We start from the raw sequence: 20,691 nt of genomic DNA, 5'->3' as shown, positions 1-20,691 counted from the left end.
TAATAAAATTCTACGCAAACATTTCATTATTTTCGTAAATAAGAAACATTTCACGCAGGAATTTAATTATTTACAAATTATTTTCATAAATAATAACCTTTTTTTTACAGGGATTCAATTATTTTCATAAATAATAAAACTCAATGCTGAATTTCAATTATTTTTAATACAAAATTTTAATAGAATTCCTCGAAAAAAGTTATTATTCTTAAAAAATTTTTTTTTTTAATTTATCAAAGAAATTTTATTATTTTAATAACCTTTGCTACAATTTATTTATTAGAATTTAAGTATTATTTTCAATATCAATACATTTTTAATTAAATTTCTTTAAAAAATAAAATTATTTCCAAAAATTTTAATGAAATTCTTTGCGTAACAATTCAATTTTTTCAAAATAATTTTAATAAAATTCTTCGCAGAAATCCAATTATGTTTAGAAATCTATAAAAATTCTCGTCAAAAAGTCAATTATCTTTATAAATAATATTATTTTTCTAAGAAATTCAATTATTTTCAAAACTTTTAATAAAATTCTTGGCAGAATTTCAATTATTTTTAATACAATTTTCATTAAATTTCAGAAATTTAATTATTTTCAAAATTCTTATCAGAAAATTCAATTTTGTTCAAAATTTACAAAAAATTCTCGACAAAATCCCAATTACTATCTTTATAAATAAAAAAATTCTTCTTCAAAATTCAATTATTTAAAAATTAAAAACAATTTTAATAAAATTGTACGCAAACATTTAATTATTGTCACAAATAATAAAAATTTCACAAGAATTCAAATATTTAAAAATTTATTGATAAAATTCTTTATGAAAATTCAATTTTAAGAAACATTCAATTGTTTAATAAAATATTTATTTTTATAGTTAAGTAATTTAATTCTCGTAGAATTTTCTAATAAATAGGATATTGATTTAAAATTGAATTTCAATTTAAAATCTTTGAAAATTTGAACTTTTCATACTTTTAATTAAGAATTGTATAGAATTTTTCTCAATATACCCAGGTGCGATTTTTTGGTCGGCCCATAGTTGGGCCAACTTTTACAAAGTCGGTCCAACTTCTCGTGCCAGAGGTTGGGCCAACCATACAGATGATAACGGCGACCGTCTAATGGCGACGATGGTTGGCCCGACAACTCATAAGGAAGTTGGCCCAACTTACAATGCATATGTTGTGCCAACTATACATTTCAATGGTTGGTCCAAAGACTGACGCCAAAGTTGGCACAACTTTAGATGCGTAAGTTGGGCCAACCACAATTTTCAAAGTTTGGCCAACTTCAACAGCCAAAGGTAAAAAATTATTAAAAAACTACATTATTTAAACAATTAACAGGTTATTATTAGCGGGAACATCAGATATAACCTTTACCTATTATTATTAAACACAATCTCATACATACATTTTCGAAAATATCTATCGCTCGCTGGGATCGAACCCCTAACCTAACGCACCGAAGACTTATACACTGACCACTACGCTACGCTCACATGGGAGTGCATAACGCAAAATGTATATTTAAGCTGCAACAGTCGGGCCAACCGTGGCCCAGAGTTCGGCCAACCAAGAAAGTTTAAGTCAATTAAACTGCGTTTCACATAGTTTTGCCAACCGTTGGGCCAACCGTGGCCCAGAGTTCGGCCAACCAAGAAAGTTTAAGTCATTTAAACTGCGTTTCACATAGTTTTGCCAACCGTTGGGCCAACCGTGGCCCAGAGTTCGGCCGACCAAAATAATGTAAGTCAATTAAACTGCGTTTCACAGAGTTTTGCCAACCGTTGGGCCAACCGTGGCCCAGAGTTCGGACAACCAAGAAAGTTTAAGTCAATTAAACTGTGTTTCACAAAGTTTTGCCCACCGTCGGGCCAACCGTGGCCCAGAGTTCGGCCAACCAAGAAAGTTTAAGTCAATTAAACTGCGTTTCACATAGTTTTGCCAACCGTTGGGCCAACCGTGGCCCAGAGTTCGGCCAACCAAGAAAGTTTAAGTCATTTAAACTGCGTTTCACATAGTTTTGCCAACCGTTGGGCCAACCGTGGCCCAGAGTTCGGCCAACCAAGAAAGTTTAAGTCAATTAAACTGCGTTTCACATAGTTTTGCCAACCGTTGGGCCAACCGTGGCCCAGAGTTCGGCCAACCAAGAAAGTTTAAGTCATTTAAACTGCGTTTCACATAGTTTTGCCAACCGTCGGGCCAACCGTGGCCCAGAGTTCGGCCAACCAAAACTGAAAGTCTTTTAAACTACGTTTGGATAAGTTGTGCCAACCTTTGTCGCCAAAGTTGGCCCGACGGTTGGTTAAACTCTGCATTTAATGGTTGGCTTGCAAAGTCGGGCCAACTGTGGGCACAAGTACTTGCCAAAGTTGGGCAAACTCTGGCAACCAAAACTTTGCTTGCCAAAGTTAGGCCAACCTTGGGCCAACCTTCAAACTCTGGCGGCCAACCTAAATTCGCACCTGGGTAAGTTTAATTGAATTTTTTTTTAATTATTTGAAGTTTTCAATTTCTAATATATTTAATTGATTGAAGAATATCAGAATAATCTAAATTTCGTAAAATTAAATTGTAAACAAAAGAATTTCAAAATTCACAAAGAACTCTTTCAAAAATTATTTTTTAAAAATTGACTTAAAGAAGAATTTTATTTGAAAATTCTAGAAAAAATGAATAATCGTATAATGATGAAAATAATTTTTAAAAAAGTTACAGTAACAAAGTAGCAAGTTTTAATATTATTATAAAACATGAAGAAAGCGATTGATATCTTCATGTTTTTAATAATATTCTTATTTTATTGAATTTAAAATTTTTGATAATATTAATTTAAAAAAAAAAAATAATGATTAAATATTTATTCAAAAAATGAAGCTATTGATGTTTTGGAATAATTTTCGTTTTAAAAACCTGGTAAAATTCCGTTTTTTCACCTGGAAAATCTGGAAAAGTCAGGAAATTTGAAAAAAGCAAAAGTGTGGCATCCTGTTACTTGAATCAAGTAAATATTTACCTACATTAAATAAATTGTAATTGAATTAAATAAATATTTACTTGAATCCAATGAATATTGCTGATTCGAATAAATATTTACTTGAATCAAGTAAATAAATATTAACCTAAATAAATATTTACCTAAATCAAATAAATTCTAATTAAACAAAAAATTTCACTCTTTGAGTCAAATACAATTTAATTGACTTAAATAAAACTTATTGCTTGCAAATAAAAATTATTCTATACAAATAAATATTTATTTGTGCCGCAAATAATAATAATAATAATAATTTATTTGAATCAATAATTTTTCTTTTTATTCTACATATTTAAAATAGAAGTATTTTATATCTTTAAATTTAGCACTCATGTGTTTTTCGATTCAAAAGAGTGTGGAAATGACCTAGTTTTGTTTTTGTTCACATTTTTTTCCAGAACAATTGTTGGATGCAAACCTCGAGGCTAGTTTCGGTGAAAATTGCAATGCAAACGAGCCAGTGACGACACACGAAAATGGAACGGATATTCTTCAGGAGGGAACTTTTAGTCCCTTCAGTGGAAGTTTAGAGGACTTAGTGAATACCTTCGACGAGAAAATCACTTCCTGTTTCCGCGATTATGGAACCGATGTCGAGTCCCTGGCGCCAGTACAAGTTCGAACACAAGAAGAAATTATGAACGAATGCCAGTAAGTTTTTATTTCAATTTTCTTCTATATTAATTACTGGGACGAAATAATTTATTTTTCGTATAAATTTCATTTATTTTTATGTAAATATAAAAAAATCATTTTTCATACAAATGCAAACTTTTGTTTTTTATACAAATTTATTTTTACACAGAGGAAAAATTTATTTTTTCATACAATTGAAACATATTTTTTTGGTTCATATTTAAAGAAATAATTTGATATACTTATTCAAGAAAACTATAATTGAGTGTAACGATATTTAAAATTATCCTTAGAAAATCTAATGAAGTTTGTGTGTCAAATTGACCCAGAGTGTCAATGGCGCGACAAAAAATAATTGTGTCATCGAAATAGATTGAATAAAATTGAAATTCAGAGCTAGGCGAAAAAAAAAATTTATTATGGGAAAGGAGAAATTGTTTACGCTCTAGTCGATAGTGATAAAATGTGATGGAAATAAAATCCCATTAGGTACAACAGCGATCATTTTAATCGTTTAATGATTTAAGAGGTTGTCGTTGGTGTCATCGATTTTCTACTTTCTACCCCCTTTGTTAATGTCGGACAACTGGAAAACAAGTGATTCACTGAGCTTTCAAGTGTGTATATAGCTGTCCCTATTTACTCGTTTCTTATACTTATCCTCATCGTCAATCCAATCCCGTTTTGTGTATTATCTTCTTCAAAAGTGTGTCACGTTAATTTCATTTTTCATCTTTGCTTTTCATTTCAAATTATACATTTCACTCTTTTCGTTATAGTCTTGTCAATTATTTCATTATTATTGACACGTCTTATTTTCGAAAAATGAAAATGTAAAAGTAGTATAGGAAGAAAAAAAATCTCTCTACTTTTGCAGATGTAATTTTTATATTTCAAAATATGAGAGGTAAAATTCCACGCATTTACTCTCTAAATCTAAATTATTGAAAAGTCGTCCACTAATTTCTGGGGAAAAAATTAATCAGGGTTGCAACAAAAATTTAATTTTGTTTTTCTCTAATTTGATTGAGAAAAGACGAAAAGTTCGTAAATTGTACGATATAATTTGGAGAATTTTAGAGAAATTACAAATGATTGAGCAGAAATTCAATTATTTTCAAAAGTAATAAAATTCTTCTCCGAAATTCAATTATTTTCAAAAATTTTAATAAAATTCTTGCCAAAATTTCAATTATTTTCAAAAATTTAAGAAAATTGTCAAAAGGAATTCAATTATTTAAAAAAAATTTAATAATATTCTACGAAAACCTTTAATTATTGTCATAAAATAATGTAAATTATTAAAAAAATAATTCAATTATTTTCAGAAATAATGAAATTTTTACACGGATTTAATGATTTTCGTAAATAATAAAATTCTTTTTATAAATTCAATTATTTCTTTACGAGACTTTTATAAACATTTTTTGAAAAATAATTGAATTCTTTCCATAATTTTATTACAATTTTCGAAAATAATTATTGAATTCTTTGAAGAAATTTTATACAAAATTTTACTGAAAATAATTGAATTGTTTTGAAAAATTTATTTGAATTTTTCGAAAATAATTAAGTTTTTTTGATAATTTTTATTTAAAGTTTTGAAAGGAATTGAATTTTATGAAGAATTTTTTTTAAGTTTTTAAAATAAATCTTGTTTATTAATAATATTGTAATTATAATTTTATTTTTTAGTTTTTGCAAATAATAAAATTTTTTTGAAGAATTTCGTTAAATTTCTTGAAAATAATGTAGTCTTTTTATAAATTTTAATTGAAAATTTTTGAAAATAATTGAAATTTACAAAGAATTTTATTAAAACTTTTGAGAATAATAGGGGAATGTAGTCAAGGTTGGCCTACTGTCTAGGTAGGCCACTCGCGTTTTTTTGTCAAGTTCACTAGCGCCACCTACGCGCATTTTTGTCGAAGCTTGTCTTAGTGAAACCTAACTTTTTGTTCAATTACATTTTCGGAAAATCGAAAATTGTGTTTTCTGTGACGTCGGTACAAAAAAAGCTCAAAAAAAGTTTTGTGCATAATGTGAAAAACCATTAATAAAAGATAAAAAACAAATTGAATCGTCAAGGCAAGTATGCAGAAAATTTGTGGGACTCATGGTTGAAAGGAAAACAAAGTAAAAAATCGAATCCCGAAACGTATTTCTTTATGGTTACAACAATTCGGTAATGTTACTTACTGTCAAGGTCGGCCACTATGTGTTTAAAATGCGCAAAGTTGAGGACGAGCTACTTCATTTGCAAAAACTGCAATTCTGTATAACTCATAATATAATTGATCATCTTATTAATATTTTTATTTAATTTTATTAATATTTTAGTGCAAAACTTTTTTTTATTTATATTTATTTTTTTATATTGTTTATTGTTATTATTTTGTTATTTCATTAAGTTACAAACTGTAAACAATAAAGAATCAATTTTCCGTAACTCCAAACATGTTATTTTATTTTTTAACGATTAATGCCCTTTGAATTTTAAACATGGCCGACCTTGACTGTAATGGCCAACCTGGACTACAAATTTTTTTTTTTTTAAATCTTTATAACTTTTTCATTTTTAAACCTGTCAATTTACTTTGTACAGAAAAAATGTTCCTATTAAACAGGACTTTCCAACCATATACTTCAATTGTCCAAATTCATTTTTAAAAAAAAGTTATAAACAAAAGTCAAAAAGGTGGCCGACCTAGACTATGTTCCCCTAATTGAGTTTCTTCGAAAAAATTTATTTTAATTTTTAAAAATTTGAATGAGTTCAATAAATTCTCTATTAAAATTTTATTGAAAATAATTAAATTCCTCAGAAGAATTTTATTATTTATAAAAATAATTGAATTCTTGAGAAAAATGTTATAAAAATTTTATGAAATAATTGAATTTCTTCTAAAAATGTTATAAAAAATTTTAAATGTAATTATTTTTTCAAAATTTTATCAAAATTCGACAAGAGAATTCAATTATTTAAAAATTGGTTGATAAAATTCTTTATAAGAACTAAATTTTAAGAAACATTCAATAAATTATATATTTATTTTTGTATTGAAATAATTGAATTCACTTAAAATTTTCTGATAAAAATTGATTTAAAAATAAATTTCAGTTAAAATTTCAGATTATAAAATTGAATATTAAAAACATTATATGTTAGTGAGAATTTTTCAAAATAAATGAATTTTAAAAAGGTTTTAAATTAAAATCTTTAAAAATCTGAATTTTTCATACTTTTAACTAACAATCCTGTAGAATTAATTTTTTGAGAAAGTTTAACTGAATTTTTTTGAAATTATTTGAACTTTTTATTTTCTAATATATATTTAATTGAAGAATTTTCATAAATAAAAAACATTTCCCAGAAATTCAATTATTTACAAATTTTTTATAAATTTTTTCGCAATAATTTAATAACTTTCATAAATAATAAAACTCATCGCAGAATTTTAATTATTTTTAATACAATTCTTAAAAATTTTATTAAAATTCGTCAAAGAAATTCAATTATTTAAAAATTGTTGTTAAAATTCTTTATGAGAATTTAATTTTAAGAAAGATTAAATTCTTGAATAAATTATTGTATAATTTTAATTTAATTTAGTTTAATTTAATTTAATCTTATTTTATTTAATTTTATTTAATAATTGAATATTAAAATTATTATATAGGAATTTTGGAAAATAATTGAATTTTGAAAAAGTTTGGAATTAAAATTTTTTAAAATCTAATTTTTTCATACTTTTAACTAATATTTTTGTTGAATTAATTGTTTTGAAAAAGTTTAATTGGATTTTTTTAAAAAATTATTTGAAGTTTTTTTATTTTCTAATAATTACGAATTTAATTATTGAAGTATTTTCGAATAATTGAAATTTCGTAAAATTGAATTCTAAACAAATGGATTTGAAAATTCTCTATATGAACTTTTTTTACAAATGAATATAAATAATTGATGTAAAGAAGAATTCTAGTTAAAAATTCTATAATATAATAATTGAATTGAAATGATGAAAATAATTCTTTAGGTTCAGGAAAAAAGGGAAATTTTTTTTTCTGGAAATCAGGAAAAAGTCAGGGAAACACAAAACTAAATTTTTGTGTCAACTCTGACTTGATCTTTGTCTTTATTCTATGAAAAGACAACTTTCTCCAATTTCCGTTTTTTTTTTCTTCAAGAATAGGGGCGTATTGTGTGTGTGTATATACCTTGACATGATTGAGGGTTAGTATGACTTCTCTTCTACCTGAGGGAGTCAATGGCTCGCAAAGAAAGTGAGAAAAAAGGAAGGGAGGGTGCGTCTTCGTTACGAGGGATTCTCTCAAGTTCATCGTGTTCCTTTTGAAAATCTAAAGTGTCGAAGATGATGTAATGGGCTTTCGTTTGACAATTGATCAATTTCATGCATGGATCATCCCTTTTGTATATAGAAAATACACAAAAGCAAACTTACATATATATATATCCATAACTTATATTATGTATACCTACATGGTGCCGATGCACTTGAGCTGTTGTGCTCATAAAAACACACACCTCGGGCTAGATTACTGGTTATTAGCCGTAAAGTGCTCCACACGTATTACATAATCTTATCGTTCGCACTTCCTTTTCAAGAGCTTGAGTCCATTTTATATTGAGAGAAAGCTACAAACATCGCAAAAACACATATATTTATATCGGAAGAGTAGCCTACTGAAAACAGCGAGAGCGGCACACTTTTTTTCAGATCTCTCGCGCATACTTTTTTCCTTTAATTTTCATGCTTATTGGAATTCGGCAGAAATTATTTTTTTCATACTGTTCTCTAAATTTGAATTAGTTAAAAATAATTAATTTGATAGTGAAAAATCAGTCACTGATTCAAATATAGTACAGTAAATAAATTAAAAAAATGAGAATGTAAAAATGGTAAAGAATGTAAAGCAAAATAGTAAAATAAAAAGCATAAGATGCCAAATTTCAACTACAAAGTAAAATGACATGTTTGCCTGAATAGAAGAAGATGACAAAAAAATATATATGAAAAGTACTTTAGGCATTTTATTTCTGTCTGAGATTTCGAGTTTTTGGCAAAAGGCCGCTGGACATTGAGCGAGGCATCTTTAAACTTTAAACCGTACAGAGAGAGAGGGAGATGACGTTTGAGTCAGTTGCTGACATTCTGAAGACATTTTCAAATCTAGGCCTTAGATCGTTGACAAAATGTCATCAATCTTCTAAAATTAGAGATTATTTATAACATTTTTTGTCAATTTTTATGGAACTGAAATTAGCGACTTTTACGTCAAATGCATTCTTGCGACACAAAAATATAAGAAGATTTTTATTTGCTTTAACAAAAATTATTGTAAACTAATACAATAATAGGTAAAATGATTTATTATTAATTTAATTGAATACGTTAAACAAATCTTTTCCGTTGATTCATCAACATTGTGCTTTGTGCACAAAAAGAAAAAAATTGTTATAATACAGAACTAACAAGTTTATTTGCTTGTTACAAAATTTGTTGTCCCTTGAAAAGATTTATTGTCAATACAAAAAATCTGATGAAATAAGGAAGTGGATATAAATTTATTAGTTCTGTATTAACAATTTTTGGTAAAAAAAATTTTGTTTCTTGAAAATATGTATTTTGTTAATAAATCTGTATTGTTGGGAGCATAGAAAATAAATTTGTTAGATATTAACAATTTTATTGACAGAAGATCAAAAGTAGCTATGCTTTAATTTTTCTCCGTGAGAACTTCAATATTGTATTAACTATTAAATATATTCGTTAAAATCATTGTTCCACCAAAAGTATAAAGAAATTTTGGAGAAAATTTATTTTTCCCATAACATGCGCTTTCTTTGTAATCTCTTGATTTATGAAAATTTTTGATATCTGTTTTAAAATACTACACACATATTTAATATATGATAATAAAAAGTAGTGGGCACTGAATTGCGAAAAGTAATGTTAAATCCATTTATCAAGATTAGGGTCACATGTTTTGGATACAAATGTCTCTGGGGCTTTAGGGATTTGAATACATTCACATTCCTTATTGTAACAATCTGACAATTCACAAAATATGTTTCGAAAATAAAAAATAGTATCCGTTAAATTGTCATTTGATAGTCTCGAGCAAAAAATCAATCTCATAATTATCTGAACCAAATAATTTTTAATTTCAACCAACAAAATTTTATTTAAACCATCAGAATCAGTAATTTTTATGTTTGAAGCAAATATATGAGTAGAAATAAAGAATATTTTTTTAGTCCATATTTATTGCGGAGAATAAAAGTAATCGATTTTATTGCGAATCGGATAAATTTTCATTTCAGTGAGTTTGGTATTTTGACGGTACAGTCAAAATTTATTAAGAGCAATGTAAATTAATTTGATTTATGGTTGGCAATATAAAATCATAAAGTAAACGGGAGAGAATGATTGATAATCGAGACTTTAAAGAACTTGGTAATTATATAGTATGGAAAGCCATAGAGAATTACGCGTCAAAACACAGGAAGAGTAGATGTAATGTAGGCTGAATCAAGGATGCACCATGAAATTAACGCTTGACTGAGAAATCACTCAACGAGACTTTGAAATGATATACGTATGTATGTACATACTTTGAACGTTAATGTATGTTATTAATATTGTGCATTTACTAATAATAAATGCGCAAAAGAAATATTTATTTATTCATTTTTTGCCGAAATGTTCACTTCTTTTTTTTTCGTTTTCTGCTGCTTCTTCCATTACTTCTTTTCTCTTCTGTTTTTTTTTTTAACCGAATATTTTTTATCGGAAATCTGTATTTTAATTAATATTTTAAATTTTAATTAAAGTATACTTTTTCCTTCGTTTGCAATTTTCAGTTATCACTGTCAAGACACAATTTTTTTTGAATCAAGAAGAAGAGAAATTACCGATTTTCCATAAAAATATTATTGTTAATAAAATTTTAATTTTGAGAAAGAAATAAATAAATTTTGATCATATTTGAATGTTCAGAACTTTAGGAAGATTTAAAATTCGCAATTCTAAAATCGAAGTAAATGAGGACAATAAGAAAAGTATCATTTTTGAAATTTAAAATTTATCGAACGGTTAATAATAAACGAAGATAAAATTAAAAAATTGAAGTATAAATATACAGAAAAGAATCATTTTCGAAATTTAAAAATTGAGGTAATGGTAAATAAGGAATGAAAAGAAATGGAAAAATTGAAGTAATATAGAAGAGAATCATTTTCGAAATTCAAAAAAAAAGACCTGATGGTAAATAATGAATGAAGGGTAAAAAATTGAAGAAAAGAAAAGAATCATTTTCGAAATCTAAAATTGAGCCAAGGGTCTTAAATAATAAAAGGAAAATAAATTTAAAAATTCTTTAAATTGAAGAAATGCGAAAAATAAGAAAATTCTCATTTTCGAAATTCGCAAAAATCAAAATTTATATTTAATGGCATAAATAATGAAAGAAGAGAAATTAAAAATTTCACTGCGCTTTAAAATTGTGACTTATGGACAGGTGAAGTGATCATTAAACCGTGAAATTATAACTTTTGTATTCAGTGTGCATCTGCACACAATGCAATTATTATAGCTCTCGACAGTCAAATTTCAATCTTGTTAAGCACTCCTACACACTGGAAAGAAAGTGGTTTTTAATAAGAATCTCCCTCTTTATTTTTCACAATTTTTCTCTCCTCGCCTGTAATTTCTTTTCTTTACTCTTCGAGAATTTTTAAACGAAAACCCTCGTTCTGAAATAATAATTGATTTCATTTTAATCAAGTGGAACGAATCTGCAATCGAATCAATTGATAGACTTGTGTAATTTTTTTCAATCACAAGGCACAGGGAAGTTAGGTTCTTTTTATAACTTTTTTTATATTAGATGAAAATTGGAGAATTATAATTATAGAATAAAAAGTCAAATAAAAGCAGATTCGTTTAGTAATTAAATAATAAGGATTATTTCAATTTTTTGTAAAAAAAAAATTCATTTAATTTTTTTTGGTGAAAAGAAATTGAAATGGTAACTTAGAATAATAATTCAAAATAACAATTTTCCTATTTTAATTAAATTTAATTAATTTTCCTATAAAATTAGCAGTTTTTCACAATTTTAATTAATTTTACTATCTGCTGTCCAATTAGTAGTTTTCTACTATTTAAACAATTTAGAATCGATTTCAAATAAAATAGTAAAGTATTTTATTAATTTTCAATAGAAAACTATTAATTTTACACCAAAAAGAAATTAAAATAGTAAAATTAAAATAATATTATGAAATATTAGTTTTACAATTTTTCTTCTCAGAAATTCAATTATTTTGAAAAATTTTAATAAAATTTTTGGCACAATTTTAAATATTTTTAAAAATTTCCCTAAATTCAAGGATTTTCAATATTTACTATTTTTTATAAAATTTTCCAAAAGAATTCAATTATTTAAAAAAAAATTTATAAAATTCTACCCAAACATTTAATTGTTTTCATAAAATAATACAAATTTCACAGGAATTCAATTATTTACAAATTTTTTTATAAATTTCTTCACAACAATTCAATTATTCTTTTTAGGAATTCAATTATTTTCATAAATAATAGAACTCATTGCTAAATTTCAATTATTTTAAATATAATTTTAATCGAATTCCTAGAAAAAAGTATAATTATTCTTAAAAAATTTTTTTTAATTCGTCAAGAGAATTCAGTTATTTAAAAATATTCTTAATAAAATTCTTTATGATAATTGAATTTTAAGAAAGATTCAATTATTCATTAATTTTTAGAAATAATTGAATTTTGAAAAGGTTTCAAATTAAAATCTTTGAAAATCTGAATTTTTCATATTTTTAACTAACAATTCTATGGAAATAATTTTTTTGTGAAAGTATAATTGAAGATTTTTTTTGAAAGTATTTCAAGTTTTTTTTTTTTTGTAATACATATTTAATTCAAGAATTTTATGAATAATTGAAATTTTGTTAAGTTGAATTGTAAACAAATGAATTTAAAAATTCTCAAAGAACTTTTACAAAAATTATTAAAAACAATGCTTATAGAGAAGAATTTTATTTTAAAACACGAAAAAAAATTTTATTTTGAAAAAATTACATAAATTATTGCAAAAATTCAATTATTTTCAAGAGAAATAATATTCTTCGCAAAAATTAAATATTATTCAAGAATAATAAAATTCTTGTTCGGGATTTAATTATTTTCACAAATAATAAAATTCATCGCAGATTTTCAATTATTTTTAATACAATTTTAATCAAATTTCTAGAAAAATGTAATTACTCTAAAAAATATTATTAAAATTGGTCGAAAGAATTCAATTATTTCTAGAAACTGTAACAAAATTCTTCTCACAAATTCAATTATTTCCATAAATAGCAAAATTCTTCAGATTTACTTAATTCTTTTGAATATTATTATTAAAAAAAATTCTTCACAAGAATTCAATTATTTTCATTAATTTCTATAAAATTCTTCGCAGAAATTCAATTATGTTTAAAAATATTTTGAAATTCTCCTCAAAATTTCAATTATCTTTATAAATAATTAAATTTTTTTCCACAATTCAATTATTTAAAAATATTTTTGATAAAATTCTTTATGATAATTGAATTTTAAGAAACATTCAATTATTCAGTAAATTATTTCTTTTGGTATTAAAGTAAATGAATTTTTGTAGAATTTTTTATTAAAAATTGATTTAAAAATGTTAATTTTTTATTAATAGAGAATAAAAATTCTTTTAAACAATTTTTTTAGTTTTTATAAAATAATTAAATTTTTTTAAAGAATTTCGTTAAGTTTCTTGAAAATAATGTAGTTTTTCTTAAATTTTAATTGAAAAATTTTAAAAATAATTGAAATTTACAACGAATTTTATTTTAAATTTTTGAGAATAGTTGAGTTTTTTCGAAAAAATTTATTATAATTTTTAAAAATAGGTAATTCAACGAGTTCGATAAATTCTATTAAAATTGTATTGAAAATAATTGAATTCCTCAAAAGAATTTTATTAAAATTTATAAAAATAATTGAATTCTTGAGAAAATTTTTATCAAAATTATGGAAAAGTTACAAATAATTGCAAAAATTCAATTATTTTCAAGTGTAATAATTTTCTTCGCAAGAATTAAATATTGTTCAATAGTAATAAAATTCTTCTTCGGGATTTAATTATTTTCACAAATAATTAAACTCATCGGAGAATTTCAATTATTTTTAATACAATTTTAATCGAATTTCTCGAAAAATGTAATTACTCTAAAAAATTTTATTAAAATCGGTCGAAAGAATTCAATTATTCAATAAATTATTTGTTTTTGTATTTAAACAATTGAATTCTAGTAGAATTTTATATTAAAAATTGATTTAAAAGTGAATTTCAGTTAAAATTTTAAATAATAATTGAATTTTAAAAGCAATATAGCTTGAATTTTTAGAAATAATTGAATTTTGAAATTAATTTTTTTGAAAAAGTTTATTTGGGAAAGTTTATTTGCGAATTTTTTTAAAAATTATTTTAAGTTTTTATTTTCTAATACATAATTGAAAAATTTGCAAATAATTGAAATTTTGTAAAATTGAATAGTAAACAAAAGAATTTGAAAATTCTCGAAGAACTTTTTCAAAAATTATTAAAAATAATGCTTATAGAGATCAATTTTAGTTAAAAATTCTGGAAAATAATAATTGAATTGATAATGATTTTATCACTCGGTCATCTTTAATTATTATAAAACATGAAGAATTCGATCACTCCGAGTCGAAGACTCGGAGTTATCGATATCTTCATGTTTTCTAGTTATGAAAAATTTAATTAATTAATTAATTAATTAATTAAATTATTTGAAACAAAATAAATTCTTTTTTCAGTGTAGAGCGTAGTAAAATCTTTACTATTTATTTATTAAAGAAAACAAATGTAAACATAAAAAATGAATGTACAAAAATTTGTAAACTGTTAAAATTTAAAATTTTTAATTTTTAATTTTAAATTTAAAAAAAAAATTTTTTTAAATTAAAATTTTAAATTTTTTAATTTAAACTGTTTTTATTAATTGTTGTTTCATATTATAATATGAAGAGAATACATTAATATTCATAAATACAATATTATAAATTCGTAAAGGGAAAAAAAAAATCTTTTGATACATCGCGCGTTTGAAACAGCTGTGTGAAGTATGTCTTTATTCTTTCGCAATGAAAAATATTTCTCCCTCTCAAATCGGCGTTACAAATGTCAATTCACGATTGTCGGGGGACTTTAGGTCAAAATTCGTTAAGGAGGTATTTTAATGCATTATATTATGCTTTTACGCGTGCACGTACGTGCTTTTCACTATAGAAGCGATAATCGCTATTTCCCCTCGTGTACAGAAGTTTGGTCTCTATGCGATATAAAATCAATGGACTTTTATGGTTCTTCCTCTCCCCAATAGAACTTGACACTATGTAAGGATAAAAATCCAAATGAACCTTTATAATTTATTTATTATCGTATTACATGTCATCGTTAAATTTTCACAATAAAATTTGTACGCGAATGCTAATATTTTATCCACTTCAAGGAGTTTCAATATCAAATATATATGTCTTTGGTACAAATTTTATATTTTTTCCTGTATTTTATTTGTAAATATTCTTATATATTTTTTCCACTCCACGGACTGTCAATCAAATATTTTTATGGTACATCTTATATTTTATGCACTTCAAGGACTTGCAATCAAATATTTTTATTGAATATCTTATATATTTAAGCTTTAAGGGGATTTTTGACTGCGATGGCATTGAAAGCATATGGTGTTTCTTTTGTATCTCAAGAGGAAGATTGTTCATTGTGAGGAGAAGTAATTTCATTTTCTGTATAAAAATAATTTTCAATTATTTAAATTTTTTTGGTAAATTGAACGTTTTTTCAAAAATTAAAATACTTTTTAGTTAAGAATCATTAAAATAGTTGTTAATATATAGTAAAGAAAGAAATTGATATTTATTGTAATTGTACTTGAAATAATAATAATAAAAAAATCGAAATTATAAATAATTGGTCGGTAATAATTCAAACAACCAAATCATTCAATGACAATTGACAACAAATTGAAGCTATAGTTGATAATTTTTATCAAATATAATTTTAGCTCTAGTTGATAATTTATAGTAAATAATTGTAGCTCTAGTTATATTTATCGCTATATTTATATGAAATATAATTTTAGCTATAGTTGTCAATTTACAGCGAATAATTGAAGCTACACAACATATTATATCGAAACCATGACAGTATTGTGATTAAAAAGACCGCAATGTACTGAACCTACATGGAAGTAACCGAATCTAAATCACATATTAGAATACCACATATACTGAAGTGATTAAAATTCGAAGAGATTAAAAATCTCCAATAAATCTAAAAATAACAAAAAAATTAATAAAATTAAAAACAAAAAATAATTTTCTTGAAAAGCTGTAAATATTTTCGCGTTAGATCAAAACTTATATTCCGCAGTGAACATGTTTTATCTGCCATCTTACAATTGCATATATTCTTTAAGATGTATACATATGCCAAAAGATATACATTGTATATCTACACAAACATAACAAAGCTCATATAAAAGAAGAAAAATGAAAAATAAAAAAATGACAATATTGCACCCAGAGGAAAAGAAGTTTCGTTTTCCAGAAAACAAATTTACGATCATACGTGACATTTGAGTACCTATGTTTTTGTTTAAAAAAGAAAAAAGGAAGAAGCAACGGTAAAAAAATATGGTTGAAAATTTTTCTACTATATACAAATATACAATTTATACATGTGTGTATATATCCTTTCGAGACCTTGAAAGTGTTGTGTCTCGTCCCTTGTAAGGAGACTTACCTGGACGACCTGACCTTCTCCCTGAGGGGCCGCAGGTATACACAAGAAACCTATACATATTGTAGGTGGATGAACCTATAGCGTTAACACACGTTATATCCTTTTGCGTTTTCTATAATAATTGCGGAAATCGCAAAAAGATTATTGTTAATATTATTATTATTATACGAATTTTAACTCCCAATGGGATTATATAAAAGTCGCACCTAAAGAAGGAAGAACCTAAAGCTAAAGCTAAACCTGAAGCTAAACCTAAAGCTTGAGAAAAAGGACTAAAATTGTGAACCAAGAGGGAAAAGAGGACTTTTATTTGTTAATAATTATAAAGTAATATTTTCAAGTTTATTAAAATTGTATTGAAAATAATTGAATTCCTGAAAAGAATTTTATTGTTTATAAACAATATTTAATTCCTGAAAAGAATTTTATTATTTATGAAAAATAATTTAATTCTTGCGATGAATTTTATTATTTAAAGAAAATTGAATTGTTTCGAAGGATATATTAAAATAATTTTAATAAATCCTTTGAAACAATAATTGAATTCTTTCGCAAAATTTTCTTTAAATTTTGTTGCAAATAATTGAATTTTTGCAAAAAATGTTACTGTTTATAAAAATAATTGAATTCTTCCGAAGAATGTTAAGAATTATAATAAAATTTTTGAAAATATAAATAATAATTAATCATGTACTTAATAAGTGAATTCTTTAAATTTTGATTATGAAATTATTCAAAAATTAATGTTTGTTAAAATAAAATAAATGTTTGTTTAAATTGAAAAAATGTTTATTTGATTTAAATAAATGTTTGGATCAATTTTTTTTTTTAGTTTGAAAAAGGAATTTAGTCACATGAAGCAAAATTTTAATCAAACAAAACAAATGTTTGATAGCAATCCATTCATTTGGATTAAATCAGATCGTTTGATCTGATTTAATCAAAACTTGGATGTTTCAAAAAAATTTCTTTCTGAGTATTGACCTAGAAAAATAATATATTTTGAATTTTTTTTAAATATTGCAGTTTTATTTAATAATTTTAATCGAACATTTTTAAACTAATTGAATTTTATAAAGAATTTATTCCAAATTTTCCAAATAATCGTGTTTCTTAATAATTAAAATAAAACATTTAATTTTTTAATTTTATTAAAAATTTAGAAAATAATAATTTAATTCGTTTAAGGAATTTTATTAAAATACAGAAATTAATTAAATTCTTTCAAAGAATACAGATACTATTAAAGGTTTTGATTATAATTGAATTCTTTCAAAAAATATCTTTAGTTTTTATTTTTCGAATATAATCAATTTTGTTAAATTATTGTAATGAATAATTTTACTATTAAAATTTTATTAAAATTAGTGATTAAAAATTAAACTCTTTCAGACATTTTTAATAAAGTATTTCTAAATAATTAAATTCTTTAGAAGAATTTCTTTAATACTTTTTTTAAATATAGTTTTTTGAATAATTTTAATTAAAAATTTTGAAAATAATTGAATTAAACAAAGAATTTAAAAGAATCGTGTCTATTAATAATTATAATTAAATATTTGATTTTTCAAGTTTATTAAAATTGTATTGAAAATAATCGAATTCCTGAAAAGAATTTTATTATTTATAACAAATAATTTAATTCTTTGTGATGAATTTTATTATTTAAAAAAAATTTTAATTGTTTCGAAGGAATTATTAAAAGTTTAGAAAATAATTGAATTCCTTCGCGAAATTTTATTAAAATTTTGTTGAAAATAATTCAATTTTTGCAAAAAATACAGTTTGTTTAAATTAAATAAATGTTTGTTAGAATTAAAATTTTTATTTAAATTGAATAAATGTTTATTTGACTTCAATAAATATTTGGTTAAGTTTAATATTTTTTGCGTTTGAAAAAGGAATTTAGTCACATGAAACAAATTTTTATTTGGACCAAACAAATGTTTGATAGAAATCCATTTATTTCGTTGATTTAATCAAAATTTGGTTGTTTCAAACAAATTTCTTTCTGATTACCTAGAAAAATAATACATTTAACTCTATTCTTGGTTCAAATAAATTTTTATTTGCTTAAATAAATTTTCTTTTGGTTCAAATAAAAGTTTTATTTAAGTCGAATAAAATTTTTGTATTAAACATATAAATTTAATATTTTTATTCAACTAAAATAAATAAAAATTGTCTATAGGTGTTTTTTTTCCTTTTCTACATTCTTTTTTCTATTAAATTGAAGTTAATCCAAATTCCACTGAATTGAAATCAATTCAATTGAATATTTAAAATCAATGCATTTGTATATTTATTTATTTATTTGATAGAAAATCGAAGTTCAATTTATTTCAATTTATACTGATGTAAAAGGTGTCGAGAGAAGAATCATCGAAAATCAATTTTCAATAATATACCTAATTTTAGAGTCACTGATACTTTTTTCTTCTGAATAAAAATACATACAAACCTTTCAAAGTATTTAGAGCTTAAACAGTTTTTTTCTTTAAATTCCAACTATTTTTGGATTAGAAATATAAATAAATCATTTTTAGGTATTTAAATTAAATTTTAGATTTGGAATTAAGCTAAAATTTAAACGAATGTTCAAATAAAATATAATAAAAGTATTTATTATAATTATTAAATATATTATAAAAAAATTTAAATAATAAGTTATTCTATAGTCTAAACGAAATTAGAAATTTTTTATTGTGTACAGAAGTTATTTGATTTATTATATATTTTAATGAAGGTATGAATTTTTATCTTCGAATACTAGTTCTTTTAAATTTTTTTAAAGGAAAAATATTGAAAAAATTTTATTATACTTACAAAGTAAAACATGAAATGTCTGGAGTTTTTTGTTTTGCAACATTAAATATTTTTGGATCAATAAATTTTACTACGTTCAAAGTATATAGATTTTACTGATTTTTACCAAAATGTATTCATAATTCAATAATATTATAATTATTTTTTTTAATAATACTCCCACAATTTTCTCCCTTAAAAAACAAAAGTCAATAATATCGTGTGAAATATAATAATATACGTGTGTATAATTTTAGTAATAAAATAATAAACGATCGAAAGTTGCGCAGATGTAAAATAGAAAAAAATAGGTCACGTAAACACGCGCAGAAGGAGAAAAAAATATTCATAATTGAAAATCGAATTTCAATAAAAAGAAAAAAAAGAGGTTTTTCCAACTAGAAGTGTACATATAAGTATAAGAAATATTCGTGTAATATCATTTAAATGCAATAACATCCTAATATGTGTATATAAGGTCATTCGCTTCTTTTGATATAAAATATGAAACTATAGATAATGGGGCGAATGTAACTGCACATATAGGTATTATTGAGCGAAGTTTCCGGGAACTCCATGAGACTGATTTATTTTTCATGTGTCTGGACATATCACCGTCGCGAGTCTCACTCACGCGCGTGTGGCAGCCGATGGTAATTGGAGTGGCATCAAGATTATATGGCGGAGAGTAATTGCAAATGACGTGTGATATGGTACTTTCATTGGTTTCTTATATTATAATTCTATCGATTTTTCTTTTTTCACTCTCCTTCATATGAATATTGTCAACTCAAAATATAAAAATGCTATATTAAAAATTTTCACCTTTATTTTTATGATCAGCGAAATTTGAAGCTGCTATGAATAAAATTAATCTTTTCGCTCTAGGTTCACAATTATTTTACTCCTTCTTCTTTAGCTCCAAAAAGGTGGTGCAACTTTTATATACACTGCAAAAAATTTAGGGAATTGACGGTCACTGGAGTTGGGAGTGAAATTTTTCGAGTTAAAAATCAACTCCAAAAGAGAGTTCATTATTAAAATAACTCCTTTTTGGAGTTGATTCTTATTTTTTCTGTGTAAATTTTAACTCCCAAATGGGTGCGACTTTTATAGAATTCCCTGGGGAGTTAAAAATTCACTCCCTTCTTTTTTACAGTGTAATCCCATTAAAAGTTGTCGGAATTTAAATAAAGGTGTTTAAACTTTAAAAGATTTGTTTTTTTATTCAGAAAAAAAGTATCAGTTTCTCTAAAACTATAAGGTATATTATTGAAAATTGA

General features: G+C 24.0%; 1 protein-coding gene across 1 annotated transcript in view; it reads left to right on the top strand.

The window, feature by feature from the left end:
* The window catches only part of LOC122504690 (fasciculation and elongation protein zeta-2), a 52,519-nt gene that overhangs the window by 8,814 nt on the left and 23,014 nt on the right, over positions 1 to 20,691 (top strand). Inside the window, exon 2 of the mRNA XM_043615903.1 lies at positions 3,445 to 3,697. Within this exon, the coding sequence (XP_043471838.1) occupies positions 3,445 to 3,697 (253 nt within the window). The remainder of the gene's footprint in view (positions 1 to 3,444; positions 3,698 to 20,691) is intronic.

This window comes from Leptopilina heterotoma, unplaced genomic scaffold, assembly GCF_015476425.1.
Source record: "Leptopilina heterotoma isolate Lh14 unplaced genomic scaffold, ASM1547642v1 Lhet_111, whole genome shotgun sequence".
NCBI lineage: Eukaryota > Metazoa > Arthropoda > Insecta > Hymenoptera > Figitidae > Leptopilina > Leptopilina heterotoma.
The sequence above is the reverse complement of the archived record's forward strand: the minus strand, read 5'-3'. Positions and strand labels throughout refer to the sequence as shown.